Source organism: Atta colombica, unplaced genomic scaffold, assembly GCF_001594045.1.
Source record: "Atta colombica isolate Treedump-2 unplaced genomic scaffold, Acol1.0 scaffold51, whole genome shotgun sequence".
NCBI lineage: Eukaryota > Metazoa > Arthropoda > Insecta > Hymenoptera > Formicidae > Atta > Atta colombica.
In genome coordinates, this window is record NW_017259541.1 from 189,255 (window position 1) to 214,365 (window position 25,111).

Sequence of the window (25,111 nt, forward strand, 5' to 3'; positions counted from 1 at the left end):
TCGTAAGCCGAGGGCCGCAAAACTGGTAGCTCGGAATATGTAATTCGAAAGGAAGCGCGTTTATTGCTCGATTCAGCAGACCGCCGCGCAACGCCGACATTCGCTACAGTCCTTTATCTTCGGTGCGGGGTCGTCGATGTGCGTCTGCTGCCACGACTGATTGTAGTGCTCGTCGCAGCGACGATTCGAACCTTCGAATCTGCCTTCACATATTCCGGAAGTTTGTTCCAGACATGTTCAATGTAGTCGTCGTTCACGCATAAGAGTACGATCTTCGGTATATATTGCAGTTGCTTGACGCTCAAGTCTCGAATATCGGAAGGATGACACAGCGCGAGACATTTGCTATTGCGCGATTCGCGGATTCGCGCACCTTTAAATAATCATTCGAGAGCGCACAGTCTTTAGTGTGAGCATGAAATTCGTGCTGCAATCGCTAACAATACATGTCACAAACTATGACGCGAAATCGCGAATGATGGGAGGCAGCGCGGAGAAGCGCAAGCACAACGAAATGCTATACTGCACGCCGAGTACTATACGCGCGATCATATGCGGCCCGTCGAATTGTGGTAAAACCAACATTCTCATAAGCTTGCTCGAGAGTCCAAACGGCGTACGTTTCGAGAATGTATACGTCTACTCGAAATCGTTGCAACAGCCAAAATATCTCGAAAATTTATTTACGTCTATCAATGAAATCAGCTACTTTATATTCTCCAACAACAGCGATGTCGTTCCACCGAACGAGGCGCGCTCAAATTCTATTTTTATCTTTGATGATGTAGCATGCGACAAGCAAGATGCGGTGAGAGAATACTTTTCGATGGGCCGCCACGCGAACGTTGATTGCTTCTATCTCTGTCAGACGTACGCGAGGATACCTAACATCTGATACGCGACAACGCAAACCTGCTGATTCTGTTCAAATATGATTATACCAACTTGAAACACGTTTACAACGATCGTGAAAACCGACATGTCGTACGATGAATTTTGTTTGTTGTGTCGCGACTGTTGACAACAAAAATATGGATTTTTAGTAATAGACAAGGACAGTGCGCTTAAAGACGGGAGATACAGAAAGGAATTTAATGAGTTCGCGATATTGTAACGTGACTAGTTGTTGTCGATACTTCGCCAGAGACGAATATGGTTGATGTGCGCGAGCGTGAAAAAATTGCGAGGGAAATCAAGAAGACGAGCGAATCGATCCGCAAGAAACATCGCGCTCTAAAAATCGGTAGAATAGAGGAGGATATGGCATTGGACAGACATTTTAAGCCTATTATCAAATGCTGCTCTGCAGCAGATTGTTGACAGCCCCGTGCGCGCGATAAAGAGACAGTCGCGCGACAATGTCGTAGCGTCTGCCTCTAAGCGTGAGAGAAAAGAGGAGTAGGAGGAGGAGGAGGAGGGAGAGCTAGCGAGACGTTCGAGCGTTCCATGACCCCACGTAAATGATCAATCACACGATCGTGTACAGCTGATAACCTCCACTCCGCGTACGACGATCATAGAATCATTGGAGAACGTTTTCGAAATGAAAATTCGCTAGCGACGAAGGTTCAAAATCGGTTGCAAACGTCGGAAGGTCGAGAGTTGCAAGCCGGCTTGGGCCCGCTGGGTCAAAAGTACGTCGAGTCTGTCCTGAGGGGAACGCGATAAACAGAAGAACGAGTAGATTATGTATATGGCATATACCTACACAAGGATGGATTGATGTTTGGCAATAAACGTTTCGACGTGGATAATGCGGACAACATAATTATCGACGGTGTACGATACGTCGGTACATCTGGTCTTTACGAGTTAATTTTTAAGAGAATTCCTGACGATCTCCTCTACACAGAAGACGATATGAACTAGTACAAGAGCATGCTGCGACGAATGCGCACAAACACGAGCATTAATCGCAGGATTATTGAACAATAGGGGATACAAGTACAAATACATAATCGCGCCGTTGATGTCCATCACACCCAAGAAACAGAAGAAGAAATCTAGAAAAGGATTACCTCACGCAATAATATTGAACGACAATGTGATTGATTATATGCATTAGGACGATCCCAACGAGCTGATGGATCGTCTACGATTGCTCGACGCTTCATTGAGTAACAACGCTCACAACGAGATACTGTCGATTATCGAGGAACTTCGCGAAGCCGGTCTTATAGACGAAACGAGTCAGTCGAGTGGTGTCAGTGAGAAAAAAAAATACTTTTGCTCTATGTATTACGCGTTGAATCATGAAAAAGAGATTCAGCGAAAAGAGAAAAATTAGCTCCGAGAGATGTCGACTCATCGAGGAATTGTATGCTCCGGCGAGAAGGCGCGTTATAGTTCGAGAATACGACAATCTGTGACAGGCTAATATCATCGAGGTGCGTCCATATTCATGTCACCATTGTATACTCATCGTCATCGATGTGTTGAGCAAGTACGCCGTACCGCTCAAGAGCAAGGGTGGAAGCGAGACGGCTAATGCTATCGCTGAGATAATTCGAGCGAGTGGAAGATGTCCAAAAAATTTAAAACGGTTGGGGAAAGAATTTTACAACGCTGTGCAGAAAATCTTGAAAAAACACGACGTTAATCACTATTCCACGTATTCGACGTTGAAAGCGTCAGTAGTCGAGTGGTTCAATCGCACGCTCAAAAACGACAGTGGAAGATGTTTACGTTCAACGGCAATTACAAGTGGATTGACGAGCTGCCGCGTCTCGTGTCAGATTACAATGCGCGCAAGCATCAGACTATCGGCATGCGATCTGCCGACGTAACTTCCGCGATCATCGAAAGACACTTGAACACGGTGTACAGCACAATAAAGATTGCTGATCTGTCAAAATTTAAAGTGGGCGATTCGGTACGCGTAAGCAAGTACAAGACGATTTTTGAGAAGGGTTACACACCAAATTGGATCACCGAGGTGTTTACAATCGTTAAAATACAGCGTACCAATTCCGTAACCTATCTATTCGAGAACTACCGCGGAAAATCCGTTGGAGCGTTTTACGAGGATGAGTTGCATCGCGCTACTCATCCGGACGTGTATCTCATGGAGAAAGTACTGCGCCAGAAAAGAGATAAGGGGCTGGGATTCGATGGATCGCACAATTCATAGATATATAAAAACAATGTCATTTGATAAAATTTTGATTCATGTATTTTTATTTCTACATATAAAAAATATATCAATATAAATATATAAACGTATTTTTTTTTATTATCCTTTCCATCTTCGTTTTAGAATATACAAAATACCTAATTATTTGTAACCTTATGTATGGAGCAGAATACATAGATAGTAATGCAAAATAGTAATACTTATATAAATGTAAAGAACATACGTAAAGTGTAAATTAAAATAATAGTAATACGTAATATTAATATGCATAAAAAAAAATATGGGATACATAAAATGTAAATTGAAATAGTAGTATATAATACTTATATAAATGTTAAAAACATACAATATGTATTATATGAAAGTACAATAATAAAGTAATACATAATAAATGCTGTTACATAAAAAACATACTAATAATACTTGTATAAATGTAAAAAAGTGTAAATTACAATAAGTAATACATAATAGTAATATATATTACAAAGGTATCCACCAATGCCCCCACGGTAATGTCTCCGTCGAGTCCGGTACGTATCGTTTGTCATCGTATGGACTCAGAGCGATTTTCGATTCGGATATCGTGTATACCTCGTATAATTTAAATCGTATACACGATTGACGGCGAATCATTTCGATCTCTTTGTTCAAACATCGCGTATAATCATTGAACGTTATCGTTCGCACTGCAATATTATTCTTTACATCTTTCGCCTTTTTAGTGTCCTTCTTGCCGTCCACTCTCATCGCATATATCTTCACTCTCAGTCCAACCAATTCGGTCATTATCGTATTATTTTCGTCCTTCATCAGGCCGGATACTTTTTTGTTCGCGAGAGGCATACCATACACGTTGTCTGCCGGATAATCGCTCGTGTCGAATCTAGCAATATCGCGTTTCATATTCTTGTAAACATCGTCGCATTTTATATGGTAAATGAGACTGTCCGTGTCGGTATACACGATCTTGCATTTGTCGCGATACATCGGTGACATGTATTCGTAGTGAAATTCGTACAAGCAGACTTTCGATATGTCGAATATACATATACCCACATAAATCGGCTTGTCGAACTTTACCTCGAGTTTGCGCATTTCGACGGCGATCAAATTTTCGCAAAGACACTGTGGCTGTGAAAATTCGGTTTCGCGATCATTGCTTCCGCGCCGTTCCATTTTGTCATTAATTTTCAACGTGATTGCGCACGGAGAGGATTCTCTGGTCTTACCGAATACCGCGTTGTTCATTTATACAAATTTTTTTCGAAATCGTTTTTTGCGCGCGTTCTAAATTGTGTATTGAATTCAATGTAATCGTGGAGCCATGGAGATTGAGCAAATTATAGCACCCGGTGGATCTTTGTTACGCGAAGACCGTGACGAGTACATTGCTGCAGCTTGCGAAGTGAATGATGTAACGCTGCTTATCATACAACGTCGCTAAAAGTTTATCTTCGCGCTTGGCGGGCGGTTTATCGCGCATTGGGCAAAAAGGTAGGTCAGTATGTCGGTCGTGTAGATGCTGCGGATATTCGAGATCTTCAAGAATATAACCGGTGAATGAATCCGGAGCGATCGCGCTCACGTCAAAGTTCACAGCGTCTTCGAACCATTGAAATTCGACGTATAGCAAAGGTTGACACATCGTCTATCCGTACAAATTATTCACATCGTAATACATCAAGATGATGGTTTCGATGGACCGAACAAATGCATGTGCTTGTTATTAACCTGTGCATTAACCTCTGCTGGAACATTGACTGAGACCGAGAGAGCGAGAACATATATCGCGCTCGATGAACATGACCATATCAATGTCGGTGAGCAACTCGAATCTTACATGCACATGTTTCAGAATGGCGTCTCACATAAAATCTGGTAATGTATAATGCGCGGGATCGAGACAGTAACTCGCGACGCAACTATTGCGGAAATTTTCGAAAATGTTAGTCAATAACAAGACATCAGTTTTCAAGTAAAAATTACTGTACTCGCCGAGCGTTCGGATGGAGAATCGCTGTCATACGTTCACGGCGTGAGCATAATCGCTCTCGAATACGATTCGTTTATCAACGAACTGAAAAATAATTCGCGTGGTGGTAAGCGCGTGTCCTGCAATTTTTCGACGCAGTCAATGTACGAAATGACACCTTTTCGTATAAGAAGATCGAAATCCTCCACGCTGAGCTTGCAAAATTCGGAACGTACAATTTTTAATTTATCTTGGTCGAGACACGACGCTAATTTATCGAGGCTTGCATTTCGAAATTTGAAAGAATCAATAAATCTTAATTTTACACCATTTTTCTGAAAATTCTTTTCATTTTTGTCTTTGGCTATCGACATGTTAAGTGAATGAAATATATCCTTCGTTATCAGTAGTACATCTACATGTATGCAGTAGCAATTTCCTTAATTATAAAATGGGCATTAGCCCGATAAACTGTGAAATACGATCAGAATATAGAACGAATTTTTATAATTTAAGTTACAATTTGAATGCGCTGGATCGCGGTACCAATGAGATGACAATGATCGCGGACTCGCGCATCGTCTGGCGCCAACAGTTTGTCACGGATGTGACATGTCGCGCTACAGTATGCCTTCCATTGCTGTTTAGATAAAGTTTTTGGCACGTCATTTAGATAAAGTCATTGGCACGTTGGTGAATATGATATTTTTCACGCGATGTGCCAAATCATTGAGTTGTTGCGCGAAGCTCGTTATACAGCCTTCATTGTGATGGAAATAATACGATGATAATGTGTCGTCGTAAGCGCATCGTACGTAATAGCCTATGCTAAACGCTTCATGCTGCTGATACGCGACGACGCATCTTCCTTGTCAGATTCTTTCTTACGTAGGACGCACTCCAGGTCGGTATAGACGATGAAAAACGCACTCCTTATTGCAGTGGTTCCCAAATTCGAGCCACTTGTCGTCCACGCTCGGCAGTCGGATGGCGCAGTCGATCTTCTGACAATCCACTTCGTGCAATTGCAATTTTTCGCACGAACTGAAGTAATGGAAACACCTGTAAATAAAAAAATTTTTTTGTCGCTATTTCTTTTTATTGTTTTTTTAAATATTGTTTTTTATCAACTTTTCTTATTATACTTACCGGTCACAGAAAAACTTCTTGTTCTTTTTTCTAGTAAGTTGCGATCTCACGAGACGCGACAGATTCTTGATCCACGCAAAGTGGCCAAGGTTGTCGTTGTGTGAATCTTGTAGATACAGGAAATTGACGTGCTTTTCCTTCTTATCGTCGATGAGCCGCAGAGGAAGTTATTTATTTTCGATGCCGTATACGTTGATCGCGTTCAACCGTTCGAATTTAGAAATGTCTTTTAAAGGCATTGGAAAATGTTTGTGAGATTCAATACTGTCATATACTGCGGACGATTCCCGCTCCGTATACTTTTCAACTGGATACAGAGCGGCGACCATCGACCACGCGAAGCACGCATTGTCCGTCGTACGAACACTGATTACCGCTTTCTTAAATATAATTTCTCGCGGTACTTCGATGTGATCGCGCGCAGGGGATTTAATTTGTTCACATTGATAGTCAAATTCAATATACGTGATAATGCCCACCCGCTGTCGCGTTCCTGGAACTCTTTGAGCGATGCTAGGATAGCTGACATGCTGCTCGTACTACTCGCGCAAATCAGTGTATCGATATATCTCGCTGTTCTTTATATCTATGCTTTTATTAGCACGTTTATCCTTCGTCGCGAACTCGCCATTGAACGTGGTGTTCACTTTTACACTACCGTGTCTTTCTACAGCGTCTCGCACTCGCACTCTAGAGCTACATTTCCAACGTCTTCTAAAAACCGCCGCGGCTCGATGTGATTAGAATTTATCACCGCACTTGTCAATAATACGACTCTCGAACGCAGCGTCGATCTCTCGCCAGACAAGAGATCGTTCGTTGCTACTCTCGTATTCATCACCAATATGCACGAAACGTCGCTCCAATTGCAACTTTGTATTCGCGAGTCGCGCAATCCTCGTCACCATGGATTGTCTGTGTCTAACGGCGAGGTGCGGACGCTTGGCACGACAAAGTTCTTCGAGCTGCTCGATGCAGTCATCGCATAGTTGCAGCTACGCGAAATATTCCACCAGAATAGTGATCTGGCCGCACTACTCCAACAAGTCGCATTCCACTCATGATTTTCTATGTCTTTTCAAAGTTTTTATATCACGTCGCACTCTTCTACGGAGCACTTGCACGTGACTCATTCACACACGTTGCAACACCGTGACATATCTAGAATATCGTAACATTCTAACATCTTTTCATTATGTTTGTTTGCGAAAGTGCACTGTTCGCACTCAAAGCATTGTTCGTCGCATGTATTGAAAAACAGTTTTAGTGCAAGATCGCGATCACGAAACTCCATCCATATTGTCAATAATCAACAGTTCGACACACTTTTCATTATCCGCGGGAATCTTAATGCACACCAACCTTAGCTCTTATCTGCGATTTTCTTCGCCCAATAATAATCGTCCTTTATTACAATACATTGACAGTTCCATCAATGTCTCTTTTCATACTCATCGTCCTCGTAACATTTGTCTCGTAACCGTGGGTACACTTTCTCTTGCGCGAGTAAAGACCAGTCAGAAACGGGCTCTTTAATAACTATTCCATGTTTCTCATCACGTATATCTAATTCTCAATCGCGTAGGAATTGCACCGGCAATATTCACATCTGTATCTCTTTTTTGCAGATTACCGAGAACATACAGCAAATCATCTACATTATAGTCTTCCCACATATTTTTTCAGTACTGTTCACAATAGTTCTTTTTTTAATGTGTGCAGAGTAGGCACACGCTGCACGAGAATATACTGTACAAAGATCCTCTGCAATTCGTGCACGACTTGCCATCTAGCCTAACGAAAGAACCAGTCTTATGCTCCCTGACGTGATACATTCCTACATCGTTAATGTCAGCTATACGAATCATGCATGCTGTGCATATGATTAAAGCACCACCCGTTGTATAATAATTGTGGATCACACAGTGCTTAGTACGAACGTTCAACATACGGATTTCCGAAGGCTGCACAAATTTTTCTACACGATCGATTTCATACTCGCTGATATCACTAGCATATCCACTATCATCGGGTAGTATTTCTTCGTCAGATGACTCTTGGTCCATTATATTCTCAAAGTCTACTTCCATTTTATCAAGCACTTCGAACACTTCGTCTCTGATGTTCGCGAACTGTTTCGAATCCATCATTTCTAATATACTCGGCTACGTTAGCTATGTTCTCAATGTTTCTGATATTCTTGACTTCTACATCATCCATTATGTTCCCAAATTCTATTTCCATTGCTTCAAATAACTTGTCTGTATTCACACCATCCATGTCCTCAACGCCTGCACGATGGTCAACCATACTTTTCGATTCGGTAATCGCAATAAGTATAATGTGAAAATTTAAAGGCGCCAACTGGTGCCGCGCGCTTATGACCCATTATATATATCATTTGTGACTGCTTTGTCCCTTTATCTACCATCCCTATTGGATCGCAGTAGTGACGACGTGTCACCGATCTCTTCTTAGAAAAAAAATATCGTTATCGATGCTTCTCTTTTAACGCATCGCGACGTGTCACTGATCTCACAGTTCTTCCTAAATAAATATCTTTATCGATGCTTCTGACCTTGAAAGAAAGAATTGTGAGAACACATCAATGATGTATCACCTAGACAAAACATCTTGTTCGCGTTATAGTATCGCGGCGTGGGGTGAACGCGGCGGCGGCGGCGGCGGCGGCGGCAGCAGTAGCGATCGAAAAAAAATGTCATGTGAAATGTTATGTTTATGTAAAACACTCCGGAGTCCTATGTTTACATAAACAGTGATAGCGCTGGTGCCTTCCCGCACCTTCCTCCTTCTTCCTCGTGCCCATCAGTATCCCCCGCGCCTTCCTGCCCGCGTCACGAGTATCTCCCGCGCCCCGAGTATCTCCCGCGCCCCGCGCCCCTCCCCCTCTAACCTCGTGAGTTAGAACCCTCCCTGTTATACTACTATACACAATCACGTTGATGTAAAATTAATAACAAAATGGGACGAACGATACAGTGCGGAGGCAATGATCGCGAAACCGAATTTTCATAGCCGCAGCGTCTTTGCGGAAAATTTGATCGAAATGCGCAAACTCGTGGTGAAGTTCAACAAGCCTGTGGGTATGTGCATACTCAACATATCGAAAGTCTGCTTGTACGAATTTCACTACGAGTACTTGTCATCGATGTATCGCAACAAATGTAAGATCATGTACACCGACACGGACAGTCTCATTTACTATACAGAATACGATGATGTTACTATACAGAATACGATGATGTTTACAAGAATATGAAATGCGATATCGTTAGATTTGACACAAGTGATTATCCGGCAGACACACAGTGTACGGTATGCCTCTCGCGAACAAAAAAGTATCCGGCTTAATGAAGAACGAAAATACGATAATCATCGAATTCGTTGGATTCAGAAGAACAGTACAGGGTGGGCCATTTAAAATTTGGAATTTAATTTGGCTCTAAAAAAAAACGCATGAATATTTTTCCAAGTTTATGGCTTTATTGGAAAGGTAGTACATTTACCGAGGTCTTTATTCAAAATTCTTCTCAAAGAAGTGCGTGAAATGTTCAAGTTTTGAGAACGATGGCGAGTTGATGTTGATGGTTGTTCAAGCACACTCTGAGCAATGTTTTTGGTTGACCTTACTGGATGAGAACGTGAACGAGTTGCTTTATCCAATAAGGATCCAGTTTTCCGAATTCGCTTCACAAATTGATCCACAAACTGCGTTGAAAGTTTCTTTTCTATCAAATTTTCCACGTAAATTTCTTACAGTTTGGGTTGAAGACTCACTACTTTGGAAGTAAGTTTTCAATATTTCTCAATTTTGTTCAAACATATAGCGACCCATTTCGTAAATGTCAAACAAAAAACTAAATTTCTGATACGTCATAAATGTTATTACGCCTTTCAAACTCAAAATAACCGGTAGTTGAAATTCCAAACGCTAGATGGCCCACCCTGTACGCAGTGAGGGTGAACGGCAAGAAAGACACTAAAAAGATGTAAAGAATAACTTCATAGCGCGAATAACGTTCGATGATTATACGCGGTGTTTGAACGAAAAGATCGAAATAACTGTTAATCGTGAATACAATCTAATTACTAACGATATCCGAAAATCACTCTGAGTCCATATGACGACAAATGATACGTCGTACTGGATACTCAACGGAGATGTTACCATGGGGGCATTGGCGGATATCTTTGTATATGTTACTATTATGTATTACTTATTGTAATTTACATTTTTTTTTACACTTATACATTTATTATTATTATGTTTTATGTAATAGCATTTATTATGTATTAACGATTATTGTACTTTCATGTAATACATATTGTATATTTTTAACATTTATATAAGTATTATATTCTACTAATATTTTAATTTACATTTTATGTATCCCATATTTTTATCATTTATGCATATTACTATTATGTATTACTATTATTTTAATTTACACTTTACACATGTTTTTTTACATTTATATAAGTATTATGTATGTATTTTGCTTCATATATAAGATGTTATCAATAATTATTTTGTATACTCTAAAACAAAGATGATGTATGGGAAGGGTAATAAAAAATATATGAAAAATATATTTATATATTTATATTGATATGTATATATTATATATACATATGTATTATTTGTATATTTTTATATGTAAAAAAAATACACGAATCAAAATTTTATTAAATTGTTTTTGTGTCCATGAATTTTTTTGTGCGATCCATCGAATCCTAGCCACGGACATCTTATCTCTTTTACGGCGCAGTACTTTCTCCACAAAATTTCGTGGAATCCTTTTCTAAAAAATTTCTAAAAAAATTTCTAAAAATTTCTAAAAATTTTCTAAAAAAATCCTTTTCTAGATTTCTTCTTCTGTTTCTTAGATGTAACATCAACGGCACGATTTGTACTTGTATCCCCTATTGCTCAGTAATCGGCCCTGCGATTGATGCTTGTGTTTGTGCGCGTTCGTCGCCAGCAGCATGCTCTTGTACTTGTTCATATCGTCTTCCGTGTAGAGGAGATCATCGGGAATTCTCTTGAAAATTAACTCATAAAGGTATATCAGCATATCGTATGCCGTCGATAATTATGTTCTCGTCGAAGTGTATACTGCGGCACGATCGATCAACATAATGAATGTAAACGTTATCCGCAGAGTGTAACGTGACCGCGGGCGCGTACACGATACACGAATTTTCACCGAACGTGCTTCCAGAATATAATGCCGACGGAGATCATTTACCTGTCGATCATCGCACGAAGCATTACAGATCTAACGATATGCATCGTCGACAGAACGGATGATTACTCGATTTTCGAGGAGAAGAGATCACTGTCAGATTGCACGTATGATAGCGATAATGATAACGTGAGCGTGAGATGTTCATATTGAACGGAACAGAGCGTATATATAATAGAAAGATAACGCATTCTTTACAAGGCCAGTGAACGTCACAGCTCGATAACATCCGCTCATCCAGCTGCATCAAACAAAAGAAGAAGAATCTCATCGCGACAAATGTTGCATTTTTGAAGTCTTTGGGATTCGCGGTGCGCAACATTTGAGATGATTAATATCCTAAATATTAAAAACGAGTCGATCTTCGACGATCGTCAAGATTGTTGACTCACACGTACAGCCCGTTCGCTAATACAATGTTCGGCGACGAAATAAGAATACCCATTCAGCAACAGAATCTGTACACACTGCCATACGAAAGCTTTCTGTACATGAGGGAAAACTGACGAAGAACAAAGTGGTCAGGGTGTTCACATAACATTGAGAAATAATTACGTCGCGTTCATATTCGATGAGATTCGATATGAACTCAACGATATGGAGATTGATCATAACAGAAACATGAGCATAACTAGCACACTCAAAAACTATGTAACAGTGTCATCTGACAGAAGCGTGATTCTGCGGAATACCGATTGGGATGCGCAAACTATTGCGGCCGGATACTTTAATTTCTATGTATCGCTCTACGTACTGCTGGGATTTTGCGAAGATTACAAACGCGTTGTGATCAACGCTCACGAGTTGATTTTAATACGAGCGCGCAACGACAACAATTATCTGACGAGAGATCCGCGACAGAACGTTCGAATTATTCAAAGTACAATAACGAATGCCGCACGTGTTATTGAGCGAGATAAATAAGCTGTCGATGCTACGCTTTGGAAAGCGGACGATATCTGAGTATGACTTTTCGTTCGTAGGATCTGTATGAGTTTCCGCTCTTGTAGAGCACAACTAAACATTTGTGGGCTATCAAGAACAGTTACTCAGCTCAAGAAGTCGCTATGCAAACAGGTCGAAAAAAACGTCATGTCTGAGGATATAAGTCGATTCGATAATTGCAAATTAACCAATGTGAAACTCTACCTGAATTCGGAATTTCCCGTACGAAATTATATTTCTGCAAGTGCTACTACGGATACGAGTATCTTGAGCCGAATCTCACCTTTACAACTTTTTTACGTAATGGCCTGTTCGTGATCATTGATTGCTCTCGACAGAACGAATCGATCAAGAGTTGACGTACGATTAGACTTTGAATGTAAGGAGAACGTGCCCGCAAATACAACAGCCTATTATCTCATCATACACGATCGCGTGGTTCAGTATAATCCATTAACCAACGTTGTGCGCAAAATCACCTAAGTGCACCTCCGACATGTATAAAATCTACGATACGGCGCATTCAATCGCAATCGACCACAGTCTTCTTAACAACATGTTCGCGCCAACGTCCGTGAATCTGCAAGGATTCATCGTTAACAAGAAATTTATCATGAAGGAAGTGGCGGTACTGAAACAGAAGACCGTTCTTACATTACATTTTTACGAGTCTCGTACCATGGAAATTTTTGACAAGATCCGACAGGTCTTGCACTTCCTGATTGAATGCTTATCATCATGCGATGAAAAGACGGAATGGTCCCATACAACGAAGCGAAACGTCTGATCAGCTGTATTTAAACATGATGCTATCGTATATGTTAAGGGACACGACCGTGGCTGTAGAACTTGCTTTTGAACGAGCGAGGAGGCATGTACTACATGGACTCAAAAGTCCCGGGATTTTTAATGAAAACAAGCATTTTTTGAGCAAAGTTATATTTATTCCTCAACATAGTTGCCTTCGAGGGCGATACACTTGGTATAGCGATTTTCCAATATTTCGATGCCCTTTCTGTAATACGAAACGTTCAAGCCTTCGAAATACGCCTCAGTTTCCGCGATGACTTCCTCATTCGATGTGAATCTCTTTCTCTGGAGCCACCGCTTGAGGTTTGGGAACAGATAATAGTCGCTGGGGGTCAAGTCTGGAGAATACGGTGGGTGAGCAACCAATTCGAATCGTAATTGATCCAATTTGGCCATCGCTTTCAAGGATGTGTGACAGTGCGTTATCGTGATGATATAGAACGAAGGCGAAAGTAGCGCCACTTAAACGACTGTAGCTTGTAACGAATGAACGAAATGTCATGAAACTTCATACATAAACTAGTGACAGATGAACCTCTCGAAATGAATCATGTTCATTTTCTAGGCGCCAGTTATTGAAAAATCCCGGGACTTTTCAGCCCATGTAGTACATCGAAACTTTGGATGCAGTTTACGAAGACATGGAATCTTTAACTAATCGGATGTTGCTAATACTATGCGATGGACATGTTAAGAATTGCGCGTTACAAAATGTATTGAAAATATATAACTGGAAGTTGTAAAAGAATTTTTTTAAATAAAAAGAATATGTTAATGTATTTATTACATATTTCTTTTTTCCCTTCCTTTGTAATACATGTACTCATATAAACGTATATGTATGTATGTATGTATGTATGATGTATGTATGTATGTATGTATGTATGAACGTATGTATGCATGTATAAATGAACATATGTATGTATGTATGTATGTATGTATCCGAAAACATCAACACTTCTATTAAACGCGTCGCGACAATTTTGATAGTAAATAAAAGATATATAGATAGTGTAAAAGACTTTTTTCATTCAATTGTAAGCTTCAATTATGAGCATTGATCGAGCAAAAGGAGTACCGTCTCTTGTCGCCAAGTCCGCCAAATCCACCGCCGCCATCGAAGGAAAAAGCGAGATATTGAGAATGTCCTGAGGAAAAAGTATCAAAGTCGCTCATCATCATCAATGTCAATGCCATCGAAATATAAAGTATAAACTTTGATAAACTTGCGAACAAAGAAAATACATAGAAAAAAAAACACGATAAAATGTGTCGCGATATGTTTGCAATTCTTGGAAAGAGGAGAAGGTAATCTCCCCTCTTCGATTCTAGTTTTACTATATACATCGCAATTTACGCAGATGCAATCAGTCTTGCAATATTCGCTTGTATGAACGGTTGAAAAAAATGTATTTCGCTAAAGACAGTAACGCATCATACGAAACGAAAAAGGACTACAGTAAATTTCAATGTTCTATACACAAAAGAAACGTTTTTATTATTATTTTTTTTAACATTACGTACGTACACAGCATGGAGCATCATGCGGTGCGTTTACTGAGCAGACGTTACGATAGCTACAAGTATTTGAAAATTGAAATCAACGCTGGTCCACCGAGTTACGTGGATACTCTGGAACATCATCGCGGACACTGTCGCTATCTCTCGAAACGTGGAAGGGCCTCTACGAGCAGCGAATATTTACAAGATGCTGCGAAACGAATACAAGAACAATTTTAGCGTTAGATCGCTAACCGTTTGCACGCTGAACGATGCTACGCTCGTACATTTCGATTCTTCATCCGTACGCATTACGATGACCAAAATGACGCTATGACAAATGTTTGAGTTTGACGGATGTATCGATGTAATGTTCGAACAATTAGCCCGACTCGTCGATGTCAAGTATACGCGATTCTCCAACATTGCGTTCGAAAACACAATACGCGATAGCGACGTCTTTAATGGACATCAGCTCGTCGATTGCTATTAGTTTTAGTACGTATAGTTTTAATACGTATAGTTTTATACGTGTAGTTTTAATACGTATAGTTTTTAATACAAAAAAAAAGAAACGATGTAATAACATGTGAATAAATTTTTTTTTGTTCACATCACTATATATGTACTTTCTTTACTTCCTATCCATTTATCCATCCATCCATTCATCTTATACTTCTATGCGCCATCGTACTCTGTTTAGATAAATAACACTTAACGCTTGTTTTTTTTTTGCCGTGTCACGAATCATGTATATATGTACGCATGTATGTATGTACTCGTATGTATGTATTCGTATGTATGAACGTATATGTATGAACGTATGTATGTATCTTTCCGGGTAAGAAAAAAGGAATTACAGGTGTGAAAATAAACATGCAGCGTGAACTTTCAGCAAATCGATGGGCCGCAAATAATCGCAGCTACTGTATATTAGGTTACTATTATAAAGAGTACTGCAACAATATAAGCGATAACTTTTCTCGTGATGGCACTTATGATCTAAATTGTTTTATATTCGACTGCTACCTAAAGATAAATCCTAGGCAGCTTTCACCTGCGGTGAAGCTTGATTCTCAGCATCAGTCTTGGTCCTGTGGATGTTATTGCATTATCGTTTTTAGAAAGTGTGACCGGCTTCAAACGCGCAATTGAATTTATGTTACTTTTTTTAGACTTTCGAATTCTACACATTATTTTTTGTTACTCACCGCATAAGCGGCATTTTCGAATTTGGCCGTATCGACTCTGTGTTAGAATCGGAGCCATTAACACAAAGAAGTTTGTACTGCTTTGTTCGCGCGCGAGACGTGAGTGACTTTTTTCCCCAACATGCAAAAGTATTCTACCATTAACGCTAAATGGTAGAATACTTTTGCACATTTCTGTGATTAAGTGAAAGTGATAATTTTTTTTACAGTGCATTGCTATTACCTAAAACAAATATGAGCGATAAAAAAAACAAAAAAGTTAAAGAGACTACCTCCTCCTCAGTCCAGGTTCAGAGTGATACAATTATTATCGATGTAACTTAGTTACATATTAATCAGTTAGACTTATTCCATCGCATCATCGAGATTGCCGATCAGGTGGATGACTTCACACAAGTGTAAGTAGAATAGAATTCAATCATATATATAGTAATCTCGATAATGCGATGGAGAAAGAAGAAGAGAAAAAGAAAATGGAAGAAGAAAAAAAGGTCGAAGAGGAGAACGCCCTGACGGGCAGGAGGAGAAGGAGGTGGAGGAGGAGGAAGGGAAGGAGGAGGAGAAGGGGAAGGAGGAGAAGGAATAACAATTTGGAAGATGAGATGGAAAGTGTGGAGAAGATAAAAATATTATATTATATATAATATGTTATATATAATATTTTGTTATATATATATATTAGGCGTACAACTTCCGCCGTTTTCTTATAGATGGCTTTAGCGGTAAGTGGTCGAAATAAATAGATCATAGACGTCATACAATAAACTTGGGCATCTGTCAACATAACCCCATAGAAACATTAGTCGATTTGTGTCTGCATCATAAAGTTATTCTCTATTGAAAATGTCAGTTTACGAGCCAAATTCTCGTCATTTGCGGGAGGTTTTAATTTTTTGCTTCAATATGAAGAAATCTGCGGCTGAGGCTCATCGAATGCTCTCAAATACTTATGGTGACGCCGCTATTAGTGAAAGAACATGTCGTGAGTAGTTTCAACGCTTCAAGAACGGTGATTTTGACATCGAAGACCGGCATAGCAGTGAAAGAGAGAAGGTTTTCGAAGATGCAGAATTGGAGGCATTACTTGAGCAAGACTCGTGTCAAAATCAAGAAGAATTGGCACGATCATTGGGAGTGACTCAACAAGCCATTTCAAAACGCCTCAAAGCCATGGGAATGATTCAGAAGCAAGGAAATTGGGTGCCGTACGAATTGAAGCCGAGAGATGTTGAACGGCGTTTGTTTGCTTGTGAACAGCTGCTTGAAAGGCAAAGACGGAAGGGATTTCTGCATCGCATTGTGACGAAAATGGGTTCATTATGATAATCCCAAGCGCAGAAAATCATGGGAAGTTTCCGGCCATGCTTCCACGTCGACGGCCAAACCGAATATTCACGGCTCCAAGGTCATGCTCTGTATTTGGTGGGACCAGCTCGGCGTAGTGTATTATGAACTGAAAACCGACTGAAACAATCACAGGCGATCGGTATCGAACGCAATTGATGCGTTTGAGTTGAGCATTGAAAGACAAACGGCCACAATACAACGAGAGACACGATAAAGTGATTTTGCAGCATGCTCGACCCCATGTTGCGAAAGTGGTCAAGACATACTTGGAAACGTTGAAATGGGAAGTCCTACCCCACCCGACGTATTCTCCAGACGTTGCTCCCTCTGACTATCATTTGTTTCGATCAATGGCACACGGCTTGGCTGACCAGCACTTCCGGTCTTATGAAGAAGTAAAAAATTGGATCGATTCGTGGATAGTCTCAAAAGATGATCAGTTTTTTCGACGCGGGATTCGTACGCTACCCGAAAGATGGGAGAAAGTAGTGGCCAGCGATGGACAATACTTTGAATCATAAACATAAACCAGTTTTTTACAATAAAGCCTCGAATTTCGGAAAAAAAACAGCGGAAGCAAAATTGTACAACTAATAATAAATATCGATAGCGCTGAGACTTCCCGCACCTTCCCCTCCTTCCTCGCGCCTACGAGTACTCCCCACGCTCCGCGCTCCCCTCTAGCCTCATGGCTTAGAACCCTCATAGTATACCTAATATAGGTTGTATTTTTTGCATGGATAAAGATTTCTGCATAAATAGCTGCTCATACCGTATCTTCCAATAGAAATTCTGAAAAAACTAAACTGATTGAAAATTAAGGCCCAGGAGCCTTATTCTTGAACAGATAATACAGAAATAGCAATTTCGTATACAATCAATCAATATATTGATAGTTTTAATTGATAATTTTAAAAGAATTGCTTTTTTGAAGTTGCTAGAAAAAAATCGGAAAAATTCTCATTTTTTATGTAAAGGGAAAATCTAAGAGGAAGGACGGGAAAAGGGGCTTAGATATTCGAAGAAAGATTTAAGGGGAGATAGAGATAATTTTTTGACGCAGTTATGTTTGGAGAAGATAAGAGATAACATAAGAAGAAAGAAGGGAGAAAATTAGAAAGTTGGGAGAAAGAAAGGGGACAATATTTTGAGAACAGGGGGCTAGAGTTAGAAAGCTGGCAAAGGTTGGAGATGGAGGGGAAGAGAGTTAGGTTCAAAGAATTGGAAAAAAGGGATAGGGAAATGCAGGAGGAATGATGGGAAAAGATGAGATAAGGAAAGTGAATATAGATGGATAAAGAGGGAGGGGATTCCGGCATATTTAAGGAAAGGATAGGGAGAGCGGAAATGTAGAAGGATAGCTAGGTTTAAATTAGTGAAGGAAAGAAGATATTGGGAAGGAAAGGAGGAAAAGAAGTGTAGGCTATATGGGATGGAATCATGGGAGTATGTATGGGAAGAGTGTAGGATGAAAGGAGTTGACAGGAGATAGTAGGTAGAATTTTGGAGGAAGAGGGGGAGGGTGATGAATAGATGAGAGCCTCTGCGGGAAAAATTGATAAGGTTGTAGATTTTGAGAATGGAAGAGTTGATGTTGAGATATTACAGCGGAAGCTTAGGTCCAGGCGTAGGGAGAAAGAGAGATGCGTTAAAGTAGGATAAGATAGGTTAAGTTAGGATAAGAGTGCGTGTATGTAATTGTATAATCGTATATACTTATAACCTCAAGGAGATGCAGTAAAAATCTAACTAACTAACGTTATGTATTTTTTTATTTACATGTTTTCTATGTTCTACAGCGTATCTTCTCATACATCTTCGAAATCTCGCTTCATATCTCATATCTTGATGAAGAGATATATATTGACTGCGTATAAATTTTTGGATATCGTGATCGTCGTGGGACTTACGTCTTATGTAAAAATTATGATCAGCAACAATTGAGGCAACTGCATAATCTTGCTACGTGGAAGACATATCGAGAGACGTGCAGAGCGATGAATACAGTCAACTGTTCCTTCATCTGATTCACTGATTCAAGATCTGAATGTAAAACTTAACTGTTAAAGTATGTGATATGAGAAACATAAAATTGTCACTGTACGATACATGCTTGTACAATACATGAAATCAATCGTATTCTTCTTATTTGAGTTCGAATAATATGTCGAGCATGCGTATTATAAACTAAATCAATATACGCATGGTAATAGTGAAAAATTCAAATATTTTGTATCATTTTTAAGACAAAATTGTATTACTAATTATAAACGCGATGCTGCAAACACTTTGCATAAAATTTATGACAAAAATTCTATTATAGAATGTGAACTAGTGGTCTGTTACTATGTCCTATAGACACCACGATTCTTTTCTTTCGAAAGAGTCGACTCCACGTCGCGGTTGACGTCTACATATGAGATTCGAGTGGAGTTCCCTGATAACTGTCTGAAAGAACTGAAAAGAGGGACTGGACAAGCTCCGCGAAAATTCATAAATGCTAATTAACTCCGAAGGAATAACAACATTAATGTAAAAGTGCCTGAAAAGTGTAAGATTGCGAAAGACATTCTAAATGGATCCAAGTCACGCAATAATAAAAATCCAAACTGTCGTCCGAGGCTGGCCAATAATTTAATTTAATTTTTAATCTTAAGAAAAACAGGCGCCACGTCGCGCCAAAGAATCATAAAAAACATTATACTGTAGGATAATTTGCCACGGTAGCATTGTCTAAGATCGAACTCGCGACTGACAATGATTATCCTGCAAAACTGGCTGTAACTGCCTGTTTACTTAGCCATATTTTCCGCGAGGATAACAGAATCCGTCTGGAGCAATCTTGCCTCTTTAAAGAAAACCTTAAATCATTTCTTTTCTTTTCATATAAACTCCTCTAACGATGCACTTTAGATTAACAACGATAGGATTATAAAAATCGTAAATCTCACGCGACATTGCAACTAACGATTTACATCCTAGACAAAGGATTCTTTGCCCTTTTTTCGAGATATAAATAGAGAGAGTCCCGCAGAACCGCAGAGCGTCAATACTCAGGTAAAATTATACTCAAGTAAATTATTAATACCCTGCTCGCGTTAATACTCAGTTCGCGCAAAACCGGTTCCTTGGTTCGTCGCGCATCTCCGTTCTCATTTATTCCGTGTGTTTTCTGAGACCATCCAGTCTTTGTTCAATCCTCGTTCTGGATTATCCTCTTGCGGACAGCGGGCCTCCTCATCATCAAGCAAATATCCATCCGAGATTTTATAGATCAAGTAACCTCACGCAGCTAAACAGTAAATCGGCTTGTCATTCCATCCATTTATCCACACATGACCTCGTATGGGTACACCCATGTATACAGAGTTACAGCAGAGGCCGGCAAATTTTTTCAAATGCTCATGCGCTTGAAAACTATATGTCTTAAGATTTTGCTATTAATATTTTCGATTTACTTTTTCATGTGGAATATATACGTGCCGGCCCCTGCGATAACTCTGGTACACCCTGTATATAGGTATTGCATGTATATTTATATGTATATAGGTGTATAAGCTTAAATCCACTGTTTGCTCATAGGTGGCATTAGTGAGCGTACAAAGCTATCCTGAGCACACAACACACTTTTTTTATATGTCTGACATCTGTCAATATTATCGAGTGCACATCATCAGCAATTTCATACAACAATATATTCTTTCATGTCTAGTTTTTTGCTAAAAAAAAAGCATATGCGGGAAGCTTTGCTTTTCAGTTTCAATTTGAAGAAATCGGCTGCCGAATCACATCGAATGCTTGTGGAGGCGTGTGGAGGCCTATAACGACAATGCTTTATCGGAAACAACGTGCAGAGATTGGTTTCGCCGGTTCAATGACGATAATTTTGATCTGAGTGACAAGAAGCGTGAAAATCGGCTCAGGAAGGTTGAAGACTGTCAATTGCAGGCTCTTTTAGACAAGAACGATAAACAATCGCAAAAAATGCTTGCCGAGTAATTGGGTGTTTTTCAAGCAGCCATTTCCATGTGGATGGGGAAGATTCAAAAGATCGGAAAATGAGTGTCGCATGAACGATAGGTAGATGGAGCAACGCCAAAACACATGCCAAATTCTACTTGCCAGACAAAAAAGAAAGTTGTTCCTACATCGGATTGTGACAAGCAATGAAAAGTAGATCTATTTTCAGAATCCTAAACGCAAGAAATCTTGGGTTGATCCCGCCTAACTATCAACATCTTCCTCAAGACCAAATCGCTTTGGACGGAAGACGATGCTGTGCGTTTGGTGGGATCAGGAGGGTATCATCTAGTACGAGCTGTTCAAACTTGGTGAAACTGTTAATGCTCACCGCTACCACAACTGATCAAATTGCACCGTGCTCTGCGTGAAAAAAGACCGCATTATCGGAAAAGATATAACAAACTGATTTTCCTCCACGACAACGCACCATCGCACACGTCAACAATGATCCAAAACTACTTGGAGACACTCAACTGGAAAGTGCTACCCCATCCGGCTTACTCACCAGACCTGGCACCTTCTGACTATCACCTGTTTTCGTCGATGGGCCACGCTGAGCGGCACTTCGATTCTTACGAAGACGTCCGAAAATGACTTGATGAGTGGTTTGCCTCGAAAAATAAGGAATTTTTTGGCGTGGTATATACAAATAGCCCAAAAAATGAGAAAAATGTATAGTTAGCGAGGGCAAGTACTTTGAATAAATTTGTTTTTGCTTCCTAGGAAAAAAATATGTGTTTTTCTAATTAAAAAACAGCGGATTTAAGCTCGTACATGATGCTCATTTAACGGACACATACATGTATTTAACTATATATATTTATTATAACCCTTCGGTTCGATTATAGTTCGTATTAAAAAAAAGACACGGGGATGAACTCGTGTCCGAAGTAGGAGCCATCCACCTAGCCAAACTGCACCGGCACAATCGACCGACAACAAATATTTAGATATTTCATATTTGCCAATTTTCATCGAGGAAATCACTCGACCTGACTACTCCCTCTGTCCTTGATTCTGTCATCAGAAAGATCCAGAATTACTCTCCTCCTTCAATTAAAGAACGATTTCTTTCCCTTCTTTCTTAGATCAGTTCCCACCTTCTCCTCCATATCAGATCCCCATACTAATTGATTGGGATCGCCTATTCAAATTCTATTCCTCCCCCTTCAATGAAAGAGATAGAGTAATGATCCAGGCAATTCCACTCCTTACACTATCCTTTACAGACATTTAATTCCAATGTGTTCCTGCACCATCTTCTTCACCTTCAACTAATTCTATCTTCTTCTATCCACACACACACACACATACACACACACACACACACACACACATGCGCGCGCGCGCGCACGCACGCAGCAGAGAATCAACGATATGTTAAGAACATTTATCAATAACATTATATTGGTATCAAAGGATTCTACACAATCGTATATAAAGCAATTGGGAAAGAAGATATTTTCAATGGTAATGCTCTAAAAAAATTGAATGTCAAAATCGATATACTATATTATTGCAAGCAATGATCCGAGATATCTTCGATCAATACTTGCCAATTCTGATAGTGAAGTCAACAGCGGTTGCAGTTTTAAGGTGTCTGATACGTTGAATATTAAAACTTCTTACAACATTATTATTATGTTTGAACGTTCTATATAATTATCTTGATTGAAGAAAATTAACAGCGAATAAATTAATATTCCAGAAAAAAAAAAGTTGTAATAAAGTATTCAAAAATTTAGTTACATATACATCTGAAAATAATTCTCGCTGAATCAAAATGTATGAACATATTAAAGAATTTTAACAGCTTTGTTGAAAAAGTATACAAATTTAAGCTTTTTGTAATAATATGATAGAAAAACATATACTCTTCTCCGATTTTATAATAGATTACGATAAACCGCCTACGATAATTAGGTGTATAAGCTTAAATCCGCTATTTTTTAGCCAGAAAAACACTTTTTTTTTCTAGGAAGCACATTTATTCAAAGTATTTAATTTATTCAAAGTGCCCTCGCTAATTATACATTTTTCCCATCTTTCGGGCAATTTGTGTATACCACGCCAAAAAAAATTCCTCATCTTTCGAAGCAAACCACTCATCAAGCCATTTTCGGATGTCTTCGTAAGAATCGAAGGCCAACCGCTCAGCGTGGTCCATCGACGAAAACAGGTGATAGTCAGAAGGTGCCAGGTCCGGATGGGGTAGCACTTCCCAGTTGAGTGTCTCCAAGTAGTTTTGGATCATTGTTGACGTGTGCGATGGTGCGTTGTCGTGGAGGAAAATCAGTTTGTCATATCTTTTCCGATAATGCGATCTTTTTTCACGCAGAGCACGGTGCAATTTGATCAGTTGTTGTGGTAGCGGTGAGCATTAACAGTTTCACCAACAGCTCGTTTTAACAGCTCGTACTAGATGATACCCTCCTGATCCCACCAAACGCACAGCATCGTCTTCCGTCCAAAGCGATTTGGTCTTGAGGAAGATGTTGATAGTTAGGCGGGATCAACCCAAGATTTCTTGCGTTTAGGATTCTGAAAATAGATCTACTTTTCATCGCTTGTCACAATCCGATATAGGAACAACTTTCTTTTTTGTCTGGCAAGTAGAATTTGGCATGTGTTTTGGCGTTGCTCCATCTACCTATCGTTCATGCGATACCCATTTTCTGATCTTTTGAATCTTCCCCATCCACATGGAAATGGCTGCTTGAAAAACACCCAATTACTCGGCAAGCATTTTTTGCGATTGTTTATCGTTCTTGTCTAAAAGAGCCTGCAATTGACAGTCTTCAACCTTCCTGAGCCGATTTCATACGCTTCTTGTCACTCAGGTCAAAATTATCGTCATTGAACCGACTAATCTCTGCACGTTGTTTCTGATAAAGCATTGTCGCCATAGGCCTCTACAAGCATTCGATGCGATTCGGCAGCCGATTTCTTCAAATTGAAACAGAAAAGCAAAGCTTCCCACATATGCTTTTTTTTTAGCGAAAAACTAGACATGAAAGAAAGAATGTATTGTTGTATGAAATTGCTGATGATGTGCATTGGTTAATATTGACAGATGTCAAATACATAGAAAAAAGTGTGTTCCCTAAGGTAGCTTTGTACGCTTACTAATGCCGCCTATGAGCAAACAGCGGATTTAAGCTTATACACCTGATAATTATATATCGAGAGCACAATGCTATATCAAATATTTTTAATAACAAAGAACTTTTTTGGTAATTATTCGATAATGAGCTTAGAATTTCTACTACTGTAAATACACTATTAATTACGGCAGATTTTCAGTGATTTTTGAAGTATACATAGAAAGAGAGATTCCAACAAAACTTACAAACATTACATCTTTATTGATATTTTATTGTATTCCAATGAAATCATACTCTCCTAATAGAAAACGATAGAGAATGATGGAGAATGATATTATTGCTTTCGGATATCTTTTTCTTAAAATTTTTTTCCTTTCGAGATTTAGAGAAGTGACAGATTACGATAGAAATTAATTAAATTTTCCATAGATTTTATTGGTTTCTCTTTTTCGACATTTTTATTCATCGAAGTTTACTATAATTTGTATTATAATTTCTATTATAATTTCTATTATAATCCTATTTTTGCAGTGTTATACATGTAATCGCGAATGTGTGCAGCGGCCATAAACGCGAATCTTTTGGTGCGATACGATGAGAGCGGTGATGCCGGCGCTAAGCAACGGCGCGCTTCCTCTTACCTCTCCAAT

General features: G+C 39.4%; 1 protein-coding gene across 1 annotated transcript; it reads left to right on the top strand.

Annotated features, from left to right (window-relative positions):
• The first annotated feature begins 415 nt into the window (after window positions 1-415).
• On the top strand, window positions 416-3,130 carry LOC108691711. Its single transcript, XM_018199578.1, is given in 4 exon segments — window positions 416-808; window positions 2,066-2,203; window positions 2,373-2,667; window positions 2,670-3,130. Coding segments are annotated over 4 exon segments (1,287 nt in total).
• The last annotated feature ends 21,981 nt before the right edge of the window (window positions 3,131-25,111 follow it).